Raw genomic sequence first — 18,148 nt, 5'->3', positions numbered from 1 at the left:
ACAGTCTAGCTGGGGCCACAGTGAATATGGGCAAGGAGAGCTCTCTAGGTACCAGCTGGTGGCTTCCTCAATGGACAGATGTATTCATTCCAAATGGGGAGTCTATAGGAGAAGCCTGGTAGGTTCTTGGCTTAGACAGTCTTCCAGACTGTTTTTTAAAAAATCTTTCTTACCTGTTGCTCACCTGAGAAGTTACCCATTGCTTCTCCATGATTGGGTCAGACCCCAGGCTAGACTGAGGCATAGGAGGATGATGTTGGTGTAGAGACGAAACAGTGATTGACAGGCGTGTGTATGACACAGAAACTGGAGTCTCATGGGATGAGCTGAGCAGAGTCAAACCTCTGTGCTCAGGGTGCATCTAACACCCAGGAGTGGCCGACTGGCCCACACTGGCATCTGTCTCTCTTGGTGTAGGATGTTGGCTCAGTTCCAGGTGAGGCAGAGCAGGCCAGAGGAAATCTGGGGTTCCCTGGGGTTCTAGTTGAGGTTCCTGAAGCAGCCTGGCTTGTCAGCCATGGGAGCCCCGGAGAGGCACTTCCTGAGAAGGGGTCAGTTCCATCTCTTAGCTTTAAACAGCCTTGTCTCGGGGAGGTGGGAACACAGGTCCTTAGTGTAGACAAGCGAGAGTCAGAGAGGTTCATGGCAAGTAGGTGGGGTGAACTGGGTTCTGGAAGGTTGGGCAGAGAGGAGACCCGGATGGTGCCAGCAGGAAGCTGGCTACTTCTGGGTGAGCATGGTCCCACTTGGGATGGACAGATCTCTCACATCCGCTGTCACTGGGATGTCTTAGTTACTTTTCTGTTGCTGTGAGGTGACACCATGACCAATACAGCTTAGAGAAGCAAGTGTTTAATAGGGGACCTGCTTACGGTTCCAGAGGGCTAGCCCAGCTACGCAGCGGGCATTATCCCAGTGCTGAGTCATTTCCTCCCTGACGATCCCAGGACTTGGAGTGATGCCAACTGAAACATTTCTGATTTTGTTAACAAAGGAAGTCAAGTCATCACAAATCAGACTCACAAGTAACCATGAACTTGCAACATTATAAACCAGCCTTGAGAGTTCATCTTTCAGTGCCAGAACTGGAGGTCCAGGGTCCAGGCCTCACACTGGTGCTGGTCAATTCCTCTCTGACAGCATGAAGATCTGGACCAGCTCCAGCTGCTGCCAGGATGGCAAACATCTGGCTAACGGATGGAGAAAGCAGCTGCCTTGGTGTGTGATTTCGCGTAGGACTCCTCTGTCTTGGGGCCCTAACCAAGGAGGTGGACATATTGATTCCTCCCACCCCTTCTGGCTCCTGTGCCCAGATTTGTAGCTAAAATACAATGGTGTGTCTTTGCGAACCTGTCTGCAATCTCCCTGGAGACTTCGTTTGTCAGGGCTTAGAGCTTGGCTTATTTGAAGAGAGTGTGCTGTCCGCACCTTGGGAGATGCCTCTCTGACCCAGTGTCACCCTCATGTCCGTGCGCTGTGGTCCTGGAGCCCCAGCAGTGTGGTCTGTGTCTGTCTCTCTGTCTGTTCCCTGTCGCACTGACCCAATGTCATGTGCCATGAGTCCCGGCAACTCCATCCCCAGCAGTGATGCGTGACCATAGATGCAGTATCTGGAGGGCTGGGTAGAGGAAGTCACAAGCAACCAGAAACTTGTGTGTGCAGGTGCAGGTGTGGAGGTCAGAGGTTGTATCATTCTTTATTGAGCGCCACCTTATTTTTTGAGATAATCTCTTTACTGTACTTGGATCGACTGACCGGAGAGCCCCACCTCCCACCCCAGTCCACCTGTGCTGGGTCACTGATGCCCACAGTGCTCTTATGGGGATGCTAGGGCTCCAAACCCAGGTCCTCATGTACAGCAAGTGATTTATGACTGAGCATCTCCCTAGCCCACCAGAAGCTTCTTAGTGGTACCTAGCACCTGTGGCTGACAACAGCGAAGTTTCCTGCCTCCTGAGGCTCTCCCTGTTCGCAGCTGATGTCTCCCCTGTCCTGTGTCCTTGGCTCTTAGAAAGAAGAGTTTCAAGATGATCCGGTCACAGTCCCTGTCCCTGCAGATGCCAACACAGCAAGATTGGAAGGGCCCTCCAACCATCAGTCCGACCATGTCTCCTGCAACCCCTCTGGTCCCTGGAGCCGCTTCCAAGCCTGGGCCAACACCCTATGCTATGCCTGAGTACCAGAGGGTCACTATCAGCGGAGATTACTGTGCTGGGGTAAGACCATACCCACCCCGGAAACCTGGCCCAGTGTGTGTGTCTGGGAGGTTGTGGAAAGGGGCCCAGGAACCTGAAGAGAAGGAAGGCCTTAGTGGAGACTCTGGCATGTGGACATGTTTCGGGAGCTGTCCCACCCTCGTGTGCAAAGCCAAGGGCTTCAGGCTGCCATGCTGTGGCTGTTCCCAGTTAGTTCTGTGTGTTCCCCAGCCCAGAAATCTGCCCTGTGAGAAGGGTGCAACTAGACCCGTCAACATTCCCAGTGTCTAGGGGAGGCTATGTGATGATGGTGCTGGTGCTAGCTGTGTAAAATTAGCTCTTTACCTAAGTAAAGAAACTTAGGTCAGTATCTTTAAATACAGGCTAGGAATCCCTCAACCAGCAAGAGAGGCTCTCGATGAGAAAATGAGTATGTTTTTCCTATTCATTAGAGATGATACTGTATTGATTTATTAGTTTATGAAAGAGCGTCTTTGTTCTTCTTTATGAGTGCATAGCCTTCCACTGTGCAGTTGCACCACGTGTGTATTGACTTCTTGGGATGGGAATTTAGATGGGAACTAATGCAGTCCTTTTTTGGCCAGACTGCTGCTCTGCCAACTCCTGGCCAGGGCTTGTCTACCTCACACATGTGGGCAGAGTAATGGACGAGAGCATAGATGTGGATTGAATGCATGTTGAATGAGCATAGGAGCGTGCACGGTTGCCTCTCTTCACCTTCCTTCCCTATGCATATCTAGAGAGCTAGGAATCTATGAAAGGCACAATGACCTTGCTGATCCTGGTACCCAGAAGGTCTGGGACTAGCCATTGGGCGGGCCCACCAGCTTGGCTAGTGGCTGTCCCTCCCCAGGAACCCTGCCCCTTCTCTCATCTCCTTGGCTGCCTCCTGAACCCCTTGTTAGGGGCATCCTTCGGCTCTTCTGCGGGTAGGGACATTGCTTTGTCAGCATGTATCTGCTGTCCTGCCCCGTGGAAGGTGCAGAGGGGAGTGGAGATACCCGTGTGTGGGTATCTGAGACAGAAAGGGAGCTGCTTCCACTTTAAAAAGCAAGGAGTCAGGTTTGGTGAAATGAATGAGGCAGACATATGCTGATGGCTTCCCTCTGATGACAGCAGGGCAAGGGAGACCAGAGGGCATTGTGCTCATGACACTTTATTATTCGCCCTGAAGGGCATCCGAAGCAACTGGGAGAAACGCAAATATCAGAGTCTTGGATGACAGGTGCACAGACGTCTGTAGATTGACATTTCGGTCAAACCGGTGATGCTGAGAAGCAGAGGACGGGCGGCCCAGGCCCAGCTTCCCTCACTGAGAAGCAGAGGAGGGTCAGTGCAAGCCCAGCATCCCTCACTCCCTCCAGCTTCCTGCTCCCCCCCCCCCGCGCCCCGCTTCCGGGGTCCCTGCCCTCCCCTGTCATGCCTGTCCATCTGCAGCTCATTAAGCAAATTCAGACATCGGTGACATTTGTCCTCACTGAGTGATTAGGGTAATGGAGTCTGGAAAGGCAAAGGTCTCACACATCTCCAGTGTGAGGAGAGCCTCCTGGGGCTTTGGGGATCAGTCAGACCAGGGTCTGAAGTTTGACTTTGTAACCTCCTGGCAGTGATGGATTCTTTTTGGGCCCAGTTTCCCCAGTTGAGAAGCAAAATGAAACCTACGGAAACACTTAGTGCTCAGTATGTGATGTTGAGGGGTTGCCAGGTTGACTGACAGCTTGGGGTGGGCAGAGCAGCAGACTGAGAACATAGATGTTTTGCTTTTAACATCTGGGGATCTGGGGATTTTCTGGCTTGTGGGCAGACGGTTCTCGCATGCCTTCTTGCTGCAGATCACCGTAGAAGACTATGAACAGGCAGCCAAGAGCCTGGCCAAGGCCCTGATGATCCGGGAGAAGTATGCACGGCTTGCCTACCACCGTTTCCCACGGACTACAGCCCAGTACTTGGCTCAGCAGGGGGAAAGTGTACCTTTGGAGGAGGGTCTTCCAGGTATGGTGACTTGAGAGCTAGTGGGACCGTTTGTGGGGGCCTGACCCATGAGTTGGTTGGGGCTTTTTATTGATTGAGAATTTGTCTACTGGTGATGTTTTTTTGGATGGGGCTCCTGATGTGTTTAAGACAGTACAATCAAATGTCAGCACAGGATGGGTTGGGTGGAATGAGACACAGCACCCATGTGCCCCTGGGCAGAGGAAGCAGACTGTGAAGCGAAACATACTTGTGTGTGTGTCTGGATCGTGCCAACTTCTTGGACCTGGAGCAAAGGACTCCTCTAAATTTCAGTTTTGCGGTCTGAAAAATAATGGAATGCCAGCGAAGCTGCCTCCCTGGGTGAGATTGTGTGAGTGTGTGTGGAGTGTTTTGGACAGAGCTGGTATCTAGAATGTTCCATAAATGGCAAACACATTTATGCTGCCAAATTTAGGGAAGGGGGTTGGGAAAGGGTGGGGTATATTCCTGATGTAGTGAGTGACCTAGGAGCAGCAGAGTCTGGGACTGAAGACACTAAAACAAGGGCATGGGGGCCCTCACCCTTGAGATGCAGGGACAGGGATCATATGAGGGCCTGGGTGTTACCTCCAGGCCAGTACCCTGGCTGCCTTAGGGGTAACCGGTGCTAGGTTGTCCCTGTTTCTGGCCCAGTTCTGTGTTGAGCATCCATTCCCAACAGGGAGGGGCCTGGGTAACTCTCAGCCTTCCCACGGCTATTTCCCTGTCTGTCTCTGGGGCCAGGTGGGAATGACCATCAGATGTGTGCTTTACATGACAGAATGCCCTTGTGTTCTGGGCATGAGTGTGGTGAGGTGACACAGTCTCTGGGTGGGTGGGCTGTGACTTCACACAGGCATTTCTAACTAACACAGGCCCCTTACACAATCCTGCACTATCTAGAGGTTTTTAGGCTGGCCTCTGCCTGTCCCTGATGTGCCATCAGCACCCTGCTCTGCTGTGTTCGCTTTCTCTGTGGCCATCACAGCTCAGGGTCATCCTGTTCCGGAGTCCGAGGCAGGACACCTCGCCCTGAGTCCTGGGTGCATCTTTCAATCAGTTGCCAAGGTTCCTCCCGCCTGGCAGGCGGCTGGTCTTCAAGGTGCTGGCTGACTTGCTGTGTTTATTCCCTGGCTGAGATGGCTGATTAGGAGTCTGAGAACTTGGAGGCTAATAAGAAAGCAGATGCTCTCGACTGTTGATGATGGTGTGCCCAGCAAACCAACCAGAAGCTGAAAATGTCCTAAATTGAAAATGCATTCAATATATCCAACTTATGTTAACCATACCCTGAACATTTCTGTGAACCTACAGCTGGGCAAAATCGTCAACCTACTTAGCAACAAAGTGCTGAATATCCCATGTAACCCACTGAGTATTTTGCTGGCCGACAGACACACTTCTGTACAATCCTAAAGTCAAAAGAAAGATCATTAAGTCAAGTCACCATAAGCAAGGCCCTGTGGTCCTGTATAGGGCACACCTGCTTATAAAGCAGCTTCCTCTCCTGGCTTTTATGGCCCTCACAGAATCCTGTTGGGTAAGCAAGGGGTATTTTAGGTGAGGAGTCAGGATGCAAAGAGGCAAAGGGGAAATAGTGAAGGGTTTTACTTCTTTGGTTGGGCTCACTCAAACCAGCTCCCTGCTGGACAAGCAACTCCATCCTAGGCAGTTTCTGGGGGTGAAGAGATGGGGTGGATGGAAGGGTGGGGCTAGGGGTATGCGGGGTGGTTAGGAGTAAGGGCCTGGTCACTGCTCCTTTTGCTCTTTGGGGGACAGGATGGCTTCTGTCTAATTCCTTGTCTGCATTGGACTCAGAAAAAAGTGTGGGAAGCGGGACAACTATTCCCCTCAGACATTCCCAGTGTTGCCCATTCTCTTACTGGGAGAACACAAAGCAGTCTATTCTAAAAACTGAAAATAAAACAAGCATTCCTGGGGGCCAAGGAAGCCTAAGAATGTGAAGTCCATTTTAATTAAACTAAACATATACTTATGCACATGTGCGCATGCACACACACACATGCATACATGCACACGCAATGCATACATACACACATGCATACATGTACACACACGTGTGCATGCACACACATGCATACATGCATACATGCACACACACATGCGCATGCACACACATTGATGTGCCAACTTTGGGACAGGGTTGATCTAGGGACTGGACCATAGCAGCTAACAACACAAATCAGTGTGTCTTCTGACACCCAGTGTGCGAAGGACAATTATTGCATGCAATGGTGAGAGTTACACAGACAAACAGACCAGGGAAGCCGACAGACTGCACAAGGTCGGCAGTGTCACTTGACCATCTCTCATCCTGTTTTGCAGAATTCCACCCTCCCCCACTGCCCCAAGAAGACCCTTATTGCCTGGATGATGCGCCCCCCAACCTGGGATACCTGGTCCGCATGCAGGGAGGCATTCTTTTTGTGTATGACAACCAGACAATGCTGGAACGCCAGGAGCCCCACAGCCTGCCCTACCCTGACCTGGAAACCTATACCGTGGACATGAGCCATATTCTCGCACTCATCACCGATGGCCCCACGTAAGCCAGTTACCCCGACTCCCCCTTTCATTGTGAAGGTGCTATGGGAATGAGCAGCTGGCTTTGATGCATGCAAACTATCTTGGATTTCCATTTTTGGGGAGTCACAGGCTTAGAGTTGATATTGCTGTCCCTACTGCATACACACGTGCAGAAACTTCTGTGTGCAGTGGCTACTTGTGTCCCTTATACCAGCCCTCACCCTCTCCTCGGGCCAGGAAACACTGCAGAGAGCTGCCAGCCCAGGCCTGGACAAGCATGGAAGGAGTAAAGACTGTCGCTTCAGCTCTTGGGCTTTCTGTGGTTTTGAAAGTAGCATGCAGTGAGCTTGGGCCCTTCATGTCCCCACCCATGTTTCAGGGCTTGGGTGGAGTTGACAGGGCTGGTAGCTCTCTTCCGGTAGGGATATGAGCTAACCAACGAATGGTAAAGGGTTAGTTGTCTGCGCCTTGGGAATAGAAATCTTGGAAAAGTGAGGGGCCACCAGAGTGCATTTGGCATTTTGCTCTGAAGGGTGAAGGTCTAATCTCTGAAAAAGGAGCAGGACAGAGGAGGGTAGGCAGCTGGCTCTTGGTCCTCACCGAGCAGAGGCCGGAACTAACACCCCGCAGAGGAAGGGACAGTTTCTGGAAAGCCTTCCTTGGCAGGGGTATGGGCAGTAACTGTTGTCTGAGAAGCTGTCAACGAGAGACCTTCTTGGGACAAACACTGAAAAGAGTGACATTATCCTTCCTTTTCCACCCTGAGACCCCTGTGCTCACCCCAGGGCTCGTCTCTGCATGTAGATGATGACATTGCTGTAGGGTGGCATTAGAAATGTCATCATTGCCATTCATTTATATGTACATGTTTATATCTGCATCTGAGGAGGTCAGAAGCACCCAGGTCCTCTGGAGCTGGTAACAGGCAGTTGTGATTTGGATACTTGGAGTCAAACTCAGGTCTTCTGCAAGAACAATGTGTGCTCATAACCACAGAGCTATCTCTCTAGATCCACGAAGCTGCTCTCCGTGAAGGCCTAGGGCAGTAGATATGAAGGCAACTGCTGTTTGGGTATGCTGAGGAGACAGGGAGGTGTGAATTGTGTTCAGGTCTATGTGACTGGGCAGCTGAGCTGGGTAGGGGAGACGTCTGGCGGTAGCAGTGAGATGAGGGAAACAATGGTGGGGCTGCTCAGACACTGGCCTCATCATGTGCCCTTCAGTCTGGGGTGTTACCCTCTCTATAGCTATGCTCCAGACACTTATTCAGGCGCTAATTGCCCAAACACGTAAGACAACAGAAACCTGCATGGGGTCCCAGACTTGATGCTTTCCTCTCATGTCTTAGCTGTCCCACAGGCAAAATGGCACAGGCATGCTGGGCAGGTCTGAGGGACGCTGGAAGCATCTTAGCTCTCCTCCTCCATCCTCTCAGAGCCTGACCTTTCCGCCCAGGGATCACTACCCTCTCTGGAGGTCGCTAAACTGATGTTTGATATGACTTCTTACTGTGGTCTCTGTCTCTCACTGACTTGCAGGAAAACCTATTGTCACCGGCGACTGAACTTTCTGGAATCCAAGTTCAGCCTTCATGAGATGTTAAACGAGATGTCAGAGTTCAAGGAATTGAAGAGTAACCCCCACAGAGACTTCTATAATGTGAGAAAGGTACGTCATGGCCAGTGTTTGAGCCACTCGCCTGGCCCTACACTGGGTCTGGGGATTGATGCCCTGAGTCTGTTTACTGCTGGAGCTGGGTGAGCATCAGGTCTCCTGGCTTCTTGGTCAGGTTCAGCCTTCTGGCTCAGAGGAGCCTGATGTGATAAGATGCTCAAATTAGGAGGAAGACTGGTGAACGGCATCCTCAGCCACCACGGTACCATGCTATATCCCTGTGTGCCTCCGTTGGTGCAAATCTCTTCCTGCAACATCAGGACAGTCTAAGAATTGGTCAGAACAGTTTTAAGCACTGGCGGTTTGGGGGTAGCAAATGGGTTAGAGTCATCACAGAGGAAAACCTGTTAAGACTTCTTTGGACATAGAAAGTGGAGGGTTTACATCCTTTGGAGTCAGGACCCTTAAAGTGAATCACTGAGATGTTCCTGTCTCTGCCCCTCTTCTACCCATGGAATAGCCAAGTTATCTCTGGCACCTTCTGCCTTCTTCAGGAGTGCAACAAAGACAGGTGTGTGTGTGTCTAGAGCTTTTCCACTTTCTTCCAGGTAGGTAGGTAGGATACAGTGAGACCCAGGATCATGCTGTTGTTAAAAATTTCCAGAGACAAGGGCTGTGATGGGACGGGGAGTGGCTTTCAAGGAAAGGCCAGAACTAAGCAGGGAAGGTTGTGTGATGTGGGGAAGGAAAGAGTGGCATTCCCACGGAGGGAGCGGCACCTGCAGAAGTCAGGAGAGGGGAAAGGAAGGAGAGAGAGGGCAAGCAGGTGGGGCTGGAACTTAGGTGTCAGCCAAGAGGGGAAGGGAGGCTGCAGGGCCGTGGGAGAGTTCTGAACCTTGGAACTCCATGGGTATTTTAAGAATGCCAGAAGTCTCAGACTGGACGAGGAGACTTCAGAAGTGAGAGTAGGGCACGTGGGTTAGGAAGGCATCTCTAAGTATGCCTGGATAGAGGTGAACGGTCATGGTTAGACCTAGACATGATAGCCACTGTCTGTACCTTCTCTGGGAACCTTGGGTGTTCAGTCAGGTGGTGCCTCAGTTACTGCAGGAACTCAGCACATCCTGGCAGTCCAGTGAAACACCTCGCTGAGTCCAGCACAGCCCTGCCCTGTGCAGGCGAGGGAGCTCTGGGCCTGTCTCCCCATGCTTGGGGCCAGGCTGGCCTAGCTGGCTGTGCTTCTAATACGGTTCTGTGGCCATCCCTGCACTGTCTAGACTATCCCTGGGCTGCTCATTGGCCATGGCGTGGGAGAGAGCCTCGGTGTGAGACTGTGTGGAGAGTGCAGAGATGATTCTTGGTGTTCCCTGGCAGTCTGGGGTTGATGCCTACTCTACAGCACAACGGTCTGGTCTTGGTACCTTGCTTGGTTCATAAACGTGGGTCCAGAGCTGCTGAGTTAGGCCATGCTTGCTCCTCCAGGGTAGGAGAGCTGACCTGCTGTTGGTACTGGATGCTTTATTTCCTCTTCAAATCCTGTGTTCAGGGGACAAGACTGGGAGCTTAAAATCCACAGTGGCTGGGAAGGGGCATCCCATCTCTGTGGTGGCTGTCATGTTCAGGGCCAGGCTCTGAAGGCAGAACCTGGGGCATGGCATGTGTCTGTGTGGGTGGCAGAATGAGTTAGGACAACTGTGAGCCCCTAGCAGAAGGACCCTGTAACTGAGACATGAGTTTTCTGCCCAGTGCTTAGAAAGAAGGAAGGGATAGGATTGCTACTTGCAAGTTGGGCATTGGATGCAAATGGACATTGTCCACTTTGGTCAAATGTCACATCAAGGGACACCATAGGTGTCATCTGAGCTAAGCCTGACCAATGGGGATTGGCTCCCTGGGGTGTTCAAGCTTAAAGAAAGAATAGTATTATTGATTACTCATGTTTGCATAGTGTGGGAATGACCAGCATCAGCTCAGGTCCCAAATTTCAAGCAGTCCTGCACTGAGATGTTTCTGTTTGTGGGAACCAGGATCTCATGTGACAGGGTATTCATCTCATGTGACAATATTCTTGTATTCATGCATGACAGAGTATTCATCTCAGTGACAGTATTCATGCATGACAGAGTATTCATCTCATGTGACAGTATTCATGTGTTCATGTATGACAGAGTATTCATCTCATGTGATAGTATTCATGCGTTCATGTATGACATAGCATTCATCTCATATGACAGCATTCATGTGTTCATGTATGACAGAGTATTCATCTCATGTGACAGTATTCATGTGTTCATGTATGACACAGTCTTCATCTCATGTGACAGTATTCATGTGTTCATGTATGACAGAGTCTTCATCTCATGTAACAGTATTCATGTGTTCATGTATGACAGAGTATTCATCTCATGTAACAGTATTCATGTGTTCGTGTATGACAGAGTATTCATCTCATGTGACAGTATTCATGTGTTCATGTATGACAGAGTATTCATCTCATGTGACAGTATTCATGTGTTCATGTATGACAGAGTATTCATCTCATATGACAGTACTCATGTAGGTTTTTCTGGTGAATGGAAGACACTGATCTCCAGTGAAGACCTTTTGGATTTATTCCTAAAAGAGTCACTTTTGAGATTCTAAAGTTTGGACTGGGTGACTCCTAGATGGTCCAGTTGTTTTCATTCTAGGTCCTGTGACTCATGGGAGCCACGACAGGCAGTGTGTATGACCAGGAGGCTGGAGGACACAGCTAGAATGTGTGGAGTCATGCTGAGATAGGCAGAAGAATGTATGGAGTCACGCTGAGATAGGAGTCAGGCTGCGCGGCACCGGGTGAAGCCGGGCTCATCTTGTCTGGTCTCATCTCTGAAGCCGAGAGCCTCAGCCCTGCTCTGTGTCATGTTTTGGGCTTCACAGCTTTGAGTTGTTTCTGTCTTTCTTGGAGGAGTGTCAGAAACTGATGTCAGGAAGGACCCTGTTGAGTGAGCGATGTGTCCAACACCATGGCTGGCTGAGATAATGTACACAGAGTCCAATAGATCAAATGTCTGGCTTGGCATGACTTACAGATGAACAACCAGCTGTGGACAGCATTCCCTGGCTTGAGGTCAGTGCCTCCTCACCCCAGCCTTGGCAGAGAGCCCAGTCAGCGGCAGCTACAGGGTTCAGGCTGGTGTACGGGAACACCTCTCTTAGTTTTCTTGGGCTCATGCAAGGTGACCCAGCATGCCCACTGAGACTTAATCAGCTCTTCCCGTAGCCTGCCTGGTAAGTGGAACATACCAGAAAGAGTAGGAATAGAGGTGACAGGAAGATGGGTCCAGCTGATGTTGGGAGCGCCCTTGTCTTAGGGTTTCTATTGCTGTGAAGAGAAACCGTGACCATGGCAACTCTTACAAAGGAAAACGTTTAATTGGGTGGCTTACAGTTTCAGTCCATCATCATGACGGTGTGCAGGCAGACACGATGCTGGAGAAGAAGCTGAGAGTTCTACATCTTTGGTCCACAGGCAGTAAGAAGTAAAGTGAGACACTGAGCAAGGCTTGGGCATATATGAGACCTCAAAGCCCACACACGTCCTCCAACAAGGCCGCACCTACTCCAATTAAGACACTTCTATAGTGCCGCTCTCTCTAAGCTTATGGATGCCAATTACATTCAAACTACCACAGCCCTCACCCTAAGATTAGTGATAGTGTTTTTTAAAATGTCAGCTCTAGCTTGTGTGTGTGTGTGTGTGTGTGTGTGGTTGGCATAGTGGATAGTGGACAAGAGGAGAAGATGCCGGGACCTGGGAAGAGGTCATTCTGGACCCAGGAGGGAGAGTTCTTATGACAGTGAAGTTGGAACACATCTGTCTGCAGGGGAGAACTGATGGGATTGGCTGGTACTGGGACAAGGGACCACGAAGACTGTGTATGCCCCACGTTTCCGTAGTGAACATCTGGGTTCAGGATGTGCCATTTCTCAGACGCTGAGACCCGGGAGATGGCCATGTTTGGACTGTGGTCTGAGACAGAGAGTGCAGTGTTGGGGGCACATTAAATTTGAACTGTCTTTGAGTTCCTCAAATAGAGCTGTCAGATAGGCAATCAGTTTAGTTCTGGAACTTTCAACTGATGGTCCACATCTGAGAGTTGTTGAGTAAAGAGAAAAGTTAAAGGCACAGGTGGGGCCTAGAGATGGCTCAGTGGTTGCAGTTTTTGGTGTCCTTGCAGAGGACTGAAGTCCAGTTCCCAGCACTCATGGTAGACAGCTCACAACTGCATGTGATTTCATCTCCAGGGGAGCCAATGCCCTCTTTAGCACCCCCATCCCTCCCAGGCCTCCTCCCCTCTCTCAGGAGCCTCCTCCTCCCAGGCCTCCTCCTCCTCCTCTCTCTCTCTCTCTCTCTCTCTCTCTCTCTCTCTCTCTCTCTCTCTCACACACACACACACAGTCAAACACAATCACATACACATAAATAAAAGTCTCTAAAGGCACAAGTGGCGTGGGTCTGGGGTGAGGATGTGCTGTCCTAGGAGACCAAGAGGAAGAGGCCAGAGGTGAAGAGACAACTTGGTGCTGCAGGAGTTTAGCGTGCTATGGAAGACTCGAAACACTGTTGAGAGCCCACTGGGCTCCTTGCTGGCCCCTCCTATGAGGAATCTGTTTCCACTGAGTGCAAGGGGAGCCACGCTCCAGGTTCCTGCCTGTTCCAGTGAGTTAGAATTAGCCCTGAAGTCTGAGTACACATGTGGGCTTAGAGTGAGGATATCAATTGACGTATGGGCTTGGAATTCCTGGGTTTGGGGTGAGATAGAATTAACCGAGAAAGGTGGGGTGGCCACCCTCTTACCTCTATTGGGGAGATTGTTTTGGGAACTCCCAGAGAAGTCAGCGGGAAGAGTGAGGTTTCAATAGTTACATGAAACCCCTGGAACTGATGGTACCCATTCATTCATCTACCCATGAATCGCCTGATACTTTGGCCCAATCCTTGGGGTGGGTGCCACAGACCTGGATGCAGTGCGCCTGGTCCCCATCCTTGAAGAACTCCCAGGGAGACAGACACATGTAAAGGGGGTCAGGAGGATGCGCTCATGGTGTAAATGACTGGACCAAGTGCCCGGGCTGGGCAAGGGAGAGACTGGTTTAGCTGTGCCCAGGGGGCTTCCATGTGGAGGAGGCAGAAGGAAACAGATCAGCCTGGTGGGGAAGAAGATGACCTGCCAGGCTGAGGAAAGGCGTGGGCCATGTGAACCAGCATAGAGCAGCTTGGTGCCTGAGAAGTCATAAGTAGCTCCCCACACGTGATGGGGGCAGGAAGGGGAGAATTACGGTTGCATGCGGCCTTGATTCCAGGTTAAAGCTTTGAGTTCCCCCAAGTATGCGAGGGCCACTAAGAATTTGTCAAGAGGGAAAAAATAATAAACTAAACCAATATATATATATATATATATATATATATATATATATATATATATATATATATTGGTTTTTTGAGACAGGGTTTCTCTGTAACTTTGGTGCCCGTCCTGGAACTAGCTCTTGTAGACCAGGCTGGCCTCGAACTCACAGAGATCCGCCTGCCTCTGCCTCCCGAGTGCTGGGATTAAAGGCGTGCGCCACCACCGCCCGGCAAACCAAAAATATTTTAATGCTGTCTGGAGGTAAGCTGGGTGGCAGGGCTATAGGGAAGGGGGCTAACTCTGAGGCCTGGAGGAGAAGCAGGAAGGGGGATGGTGGGTAGAGGTTCCACCACCCACGTAGTGCTAAGGCTCTGTGCTCCACATTGAGGGCCGTGGTTCTTTGGTAACTAGGGTGTAGGAGGAAGGGTTGCTTGTTCATTGGTCCCGGCCACCCAGCTTCCAAATAATCACACAGAAACTGTATTATTTGCAATACTGTTTGGCCAATAGCTTAAGTGTGTTTCTGGCTAATTCATATCCTAAACTAACCCATCTATATTAATCTGTGAATCGCCATATGGCAGTGGCTTACTGGGTAATATTGCCAACATCTGTCTCAAGTGGAAGATCCATGGCTTCTCTATGACTCTGCCCTTCTTTCTCCCAGCATTCAGCCTAGCTTTCCCTGCCTACCTAAGTTCTGCCTTGCTATAGGTCCAAAGCAGTTTCTTTATTCATTAATGGTAATCACAGCACACAGAGGGGACTCCCACATCACTAGGGGAGGGGACCCAGCTCACTGGCCAGCGGGGATGTGTTCCAGGTGGACACGCACATTCACGCGGCAGCCTGCATGAACCAGAAGCACTTGCTGCGTTTCATCAAGCACACGTACCAGACAGAGCCGGACAGAACTGTGGCCGAGAAGCTAGGTCGGAAGATCACCCTGCGGCAGGTGTTCGACAGCCTGCACATGGACCCCTACGACCTCACCGTGGACTCACTGGATGTCCATGCGGTGAGTGAGTTTCTGCCCTGGCACCTCCGTTGGGGAGTGCTCTGCCCATAGAAGCCACCATAGCTGTGCTTGGCAGCGGGTGGCCAGGGGATCATCTTTCTCTGCTTGCGGTAGAGGCCATGGAAGGAATCTGGTGTTATTGAATAACAAGGCTGGGAACAAATGTGTGTCAAAGGAAGACTATGCAGCATGAAGTCAGATGGTTCCAAGGCTAATCCCACTTAGGAGTCATGTGTCTTTAGGTGACTCATTTAAGCTTTTATTTTTTGTCTATAAAACGATGACTGTGGAGCTGGAGAGCCAGAAGCTATGAGCTCTTGCAGAAGAGGGGTTCAGTTCCCAGAACCCACAGTCAGTAGCTCACTAGAGCCTATAACTACAGTTCCAGGGATCCCAGCGCCCTCTTCTGGCTTTTACAGGCTCTGCATGCATTTGGAACACATCCAGCCAAACAGACACACACAGAGAAGTAAAAAAAAAAATACTTTAAAAAGATTTATAAAGTGATGACTAGCATGCAACTTTTAGTTTTCAAAACTGTTAGAGTGTTGAATGATGGCGTGGTTGCTGTGGAAACTGCATCATGGTTGTTTAAGATGCAGAATCCACTACTGTTGACTCCTTCTCGTACACTTGAAGGCATTGAAAACTGGGATGTCAACAGACACTTGCAGACTGGTGTTCATAGCAGCATTACCTTCAACACAGTATTCACAGACAATGCAAACATAACAGATACACACAGGAAATACTGCAGACCTAAAAAGGCACAGTAAGAACTTTATTCTTTCTTTTTCTGATCCCATTTTTCTGTGGTGTATGTATGTTTTTGCACATGTGTATGTAAAGGCCTGAGGTCAATCTGGGAGTCATCCTGGATTGGTCTCCCTCTCCCACATTATTAATTGAGGCAGGGTCTCTCCATCAAACTTAGAGCTCACTGCTATGGCTAGTCTTAGTCAGTGTCTTTGGGAATTCCCCCCTCTACCTCCTGAAGCTGGAATTACAGGCAGGGCCAGGACAACCACCTAGTATTCATGTGGGTTTCTGGGGATCTGAACTCTAATCCATAGCATGTGCAATAAGCACACCAATTCCTGAGCCGTTTTCCCCGACGCTAAACTCATTTTTTTTTTTTAATTTTTCCAGACAGGGTTTCTCCGTAGCTTTTTGGTTCCTGTCCTGGAACTAGCTCTTGTAGACCAGGCTGGCCTCGAACTCACAGAGATCCGCCTGCCTCTGCCTCCCAAGTGCTGGGATTAAAGGCGTGTGCTACCACCGCCCGGTTAAACTCGATATTTTTGATTGTTCAGTGGTCTTGAACCCTCTGCTCTGTGTGGCAGGTTGTGTTCATCAGACTCCACCATCATCCTGTCCAAATAGTCCTATGTTGACTGCGGGGACATGACCCTGGCATTCAGGATTTCCAAGGTTTCACGTGGGAAATTACAGCGAGCTGGGCATGGTGATTCAGACATGATCCTAGCCCTTTGGAGGATGAGGCAGAAGGATTGCAAGTTTGACGCTACCTTGTACTACATAGTGTGAGATTCTATCTCAAAGAAAGGAAAGGAGGGAGAGAGAAAAACAGAGAGGGGGATGACAATGTTTTCTAGTGTGGCTGTCTTGTAATGGCCTGGAGAAACAGTTGGTAGCTGCAGAGAAGTGTGGTGGAGCTGACTGGCATCTCCTACTCATAGGGCCGGCAGACTTTCCACCGCTTTGACAAGTTCAACTCCAAGTACAACCCGGTGGGGGCCAGTGAACTTCGGGACCTGTATTTGAAGACTGAAAACTTCCTGGGAGGAGAGTACTTTGCTCGGATGGTCAAGGTGAGTGAACCCTCAGCCCCTTCAGATGCCTGACCTCGACTGCCTTCAAAAAGTAGGGGCAGGCATGACCTCTGTCCCTTCCTCTCCCTGAAGGCCTTTGTACCCCCCAGCACTGGCCCATGCCGATCTCCTGCTCTCAAGCATGGGCAGGTGTGTTGTGTGGGTCAATGACAGGGAAGGGGAGAGGAAGGAAGAGCTCGTAGTATCTGGTGCCACCCCTGTCTGCTTGCAGCCTGAACTCGGCTGGTCAAAGGCTGGCCCCAAGTGGAAACACGGCCGCTGCTCAGCCTGGTTCTACAGCCAGGCCCGTTTCTACAGCACGCCTGTGTCAAACCCTGGCCTCCCTCCCAGGAGAAGTTTTAGCTGGGGAGTGGGTGCTTCCATAGCAACACCAGAGATTTAGATCAGCCTTCCCACCATGAGCAGGGAGCTAAAGGATCCCAGGGCCCACTTGGAGATTGGGGTCTCCCATAGAGCTGGGAATCTCCTGGGCTGACTCAGTTCTTCTTGGTACCAGGAGGTGGCCCGGGAGCTGGAGGACAGCAAGTACCAGTACTCAGAACCACGACTCTCCATCTATGGCCGAAGTCCCCAGGAGTGGCACAGCCTGGCCCGCTGGTTCATCCAGCACAAGGTCTACTCCCCTAACATGCGCTGGATCATCCAAGTGCCCCGGATCTAGTAAGTACCGTGCCCTTGTCTGCCCTGGGTTCTCTGGGGACCGCAGCCTGTATCCATGACTCCTGTGCTATTGAGGGGTGGGGAGGAGTGGTCGTGTTTGGCTCTCAGCACACACCATTCTTGCTTTTGGAAAATATGCGGCAAGGCCTTGGTGGGGGACTTCTTGCTGCCTTCTCATTGAAGACTTGGGTGAGCCTGGGGCACAGCATGACCGGCAGAGTCCTGCATAGCTGACCTCTCCCTGACTGTCACTCAGAGTGCCTCTCTCGTCCCCAGCTGGGCTGGGCGTGGGGTTTGGAGCAGCCGAGGGCAGAGTCTGCTTCATCTGATCTCACCCAGCCTGAAGCCCACCGCTTCACTCTCGGGGTGGCCTCTGACTTGGTGGGCACAGGAAGATGTGGAGTTTGCAGGACACTCTCCGCACTGGGTTTTTGCTCTGCTGAGAAAGTGACCGGGGCCCACCCGGCAGATCAAGTCCTAACGAGCGAGCCTTTGATTTCCCCAGTGACATATTTAGGTCAAAGAAACTATTGCCAAACTTTGGGAAGATGCTGGAGAACATCTTCCTGCCCCTTTTCAAGGCTACCATCGACCCCCAAGATAACCGGGAGCTTCACCTCTTCCTCAAATACGTAAGTTCTGGGGGCTCAGTGTGCAAGAGGGGGTCATACCTGCTCCACAGGGCCCAGGTTGGTCTTCCTCCTCCCTCCTACTCTGCTTCCCTCCCAGCTCCTGGACCCCAGTCCTGGGCTGCCAGCTCCAAGAAGCTGTCTAAAGGACGGAGTGGAGAGGAGGCTGCTTCTCAGGGTAGCAGTTGCCGGTAATGCTGGACAAGGTTGTATCTGTCCTCAGTAG

General features: G+C 50.9%; 1 protein-coding gene across 6 annotated transcripts in view; it reads left to right on the top strand.

Annotated features, from left to right (window-relative positions):
• The window catches only part of Ampd3 (adenosine monophosphate deaminase 3), a 49,059-nt gene that overhangs the window by 20,144 nt on the left and 10,767 nt on the right, over window positions 1-18,148 (top strand). For 5 of the 6 annotated variants that reach the window (XM_057778457.1, XM_057778460.1, XM_057778458.1 and 2 more), the window contains exons 3-10: window positions 2,012-2,216; window positions 4,049-4,208; window positions 6,555-6,774; window positions 8,294-8,423; window positions 14,586-14,780; window positions 16,481-16,612; window positions 17,130-17,293; window positions 17,799-17,925. In XM_057778457.1, coding sequence (XP_057634440.1) covers window positions 2,012-2,216; window positions 4,049-4,208; window positions 6,555-6,774; window positions 8,294-8,423; window positions 14,586-14,780; window positions 16,481-16,612; window positions 17,130-17,293; window positions 17,799-17,925 — 1,333 coding nt within the window. Of the gene's footprint in view, window positions 1-2,011; window positions 2,217-3,407; window positions 3,546-4,048; window positions 4,209-6,554; window positions 6,775-8,293; window positions 8,424-14,585; window positions 14,781-16,480; window positions 16,613-17,129; window positions 17,294-17,798; window positions 17,926-18,148 lie in introns of those variants that run through there. The other variant, XM_057778462.1, reaches the window with a different exon arrangement.

This window comes from Chionomys nivalis, chromosome 8 (genome assembly GCF_950005125.1).
Source record: "Chionomys nivalis chromosome 8, mChiNiv1.1, whole genome shotgun sequence".
In the NCBI taxonomy this organism is placed as follows: Eukaryota; Metazoa; Chordata; class Mammalia; order Rodentia; family Cricetidae; genus Chionomys; species Chionomys nivalis.
This window is presented reverse-complemented; position numbering and strand designations above follow the sequence as displayed.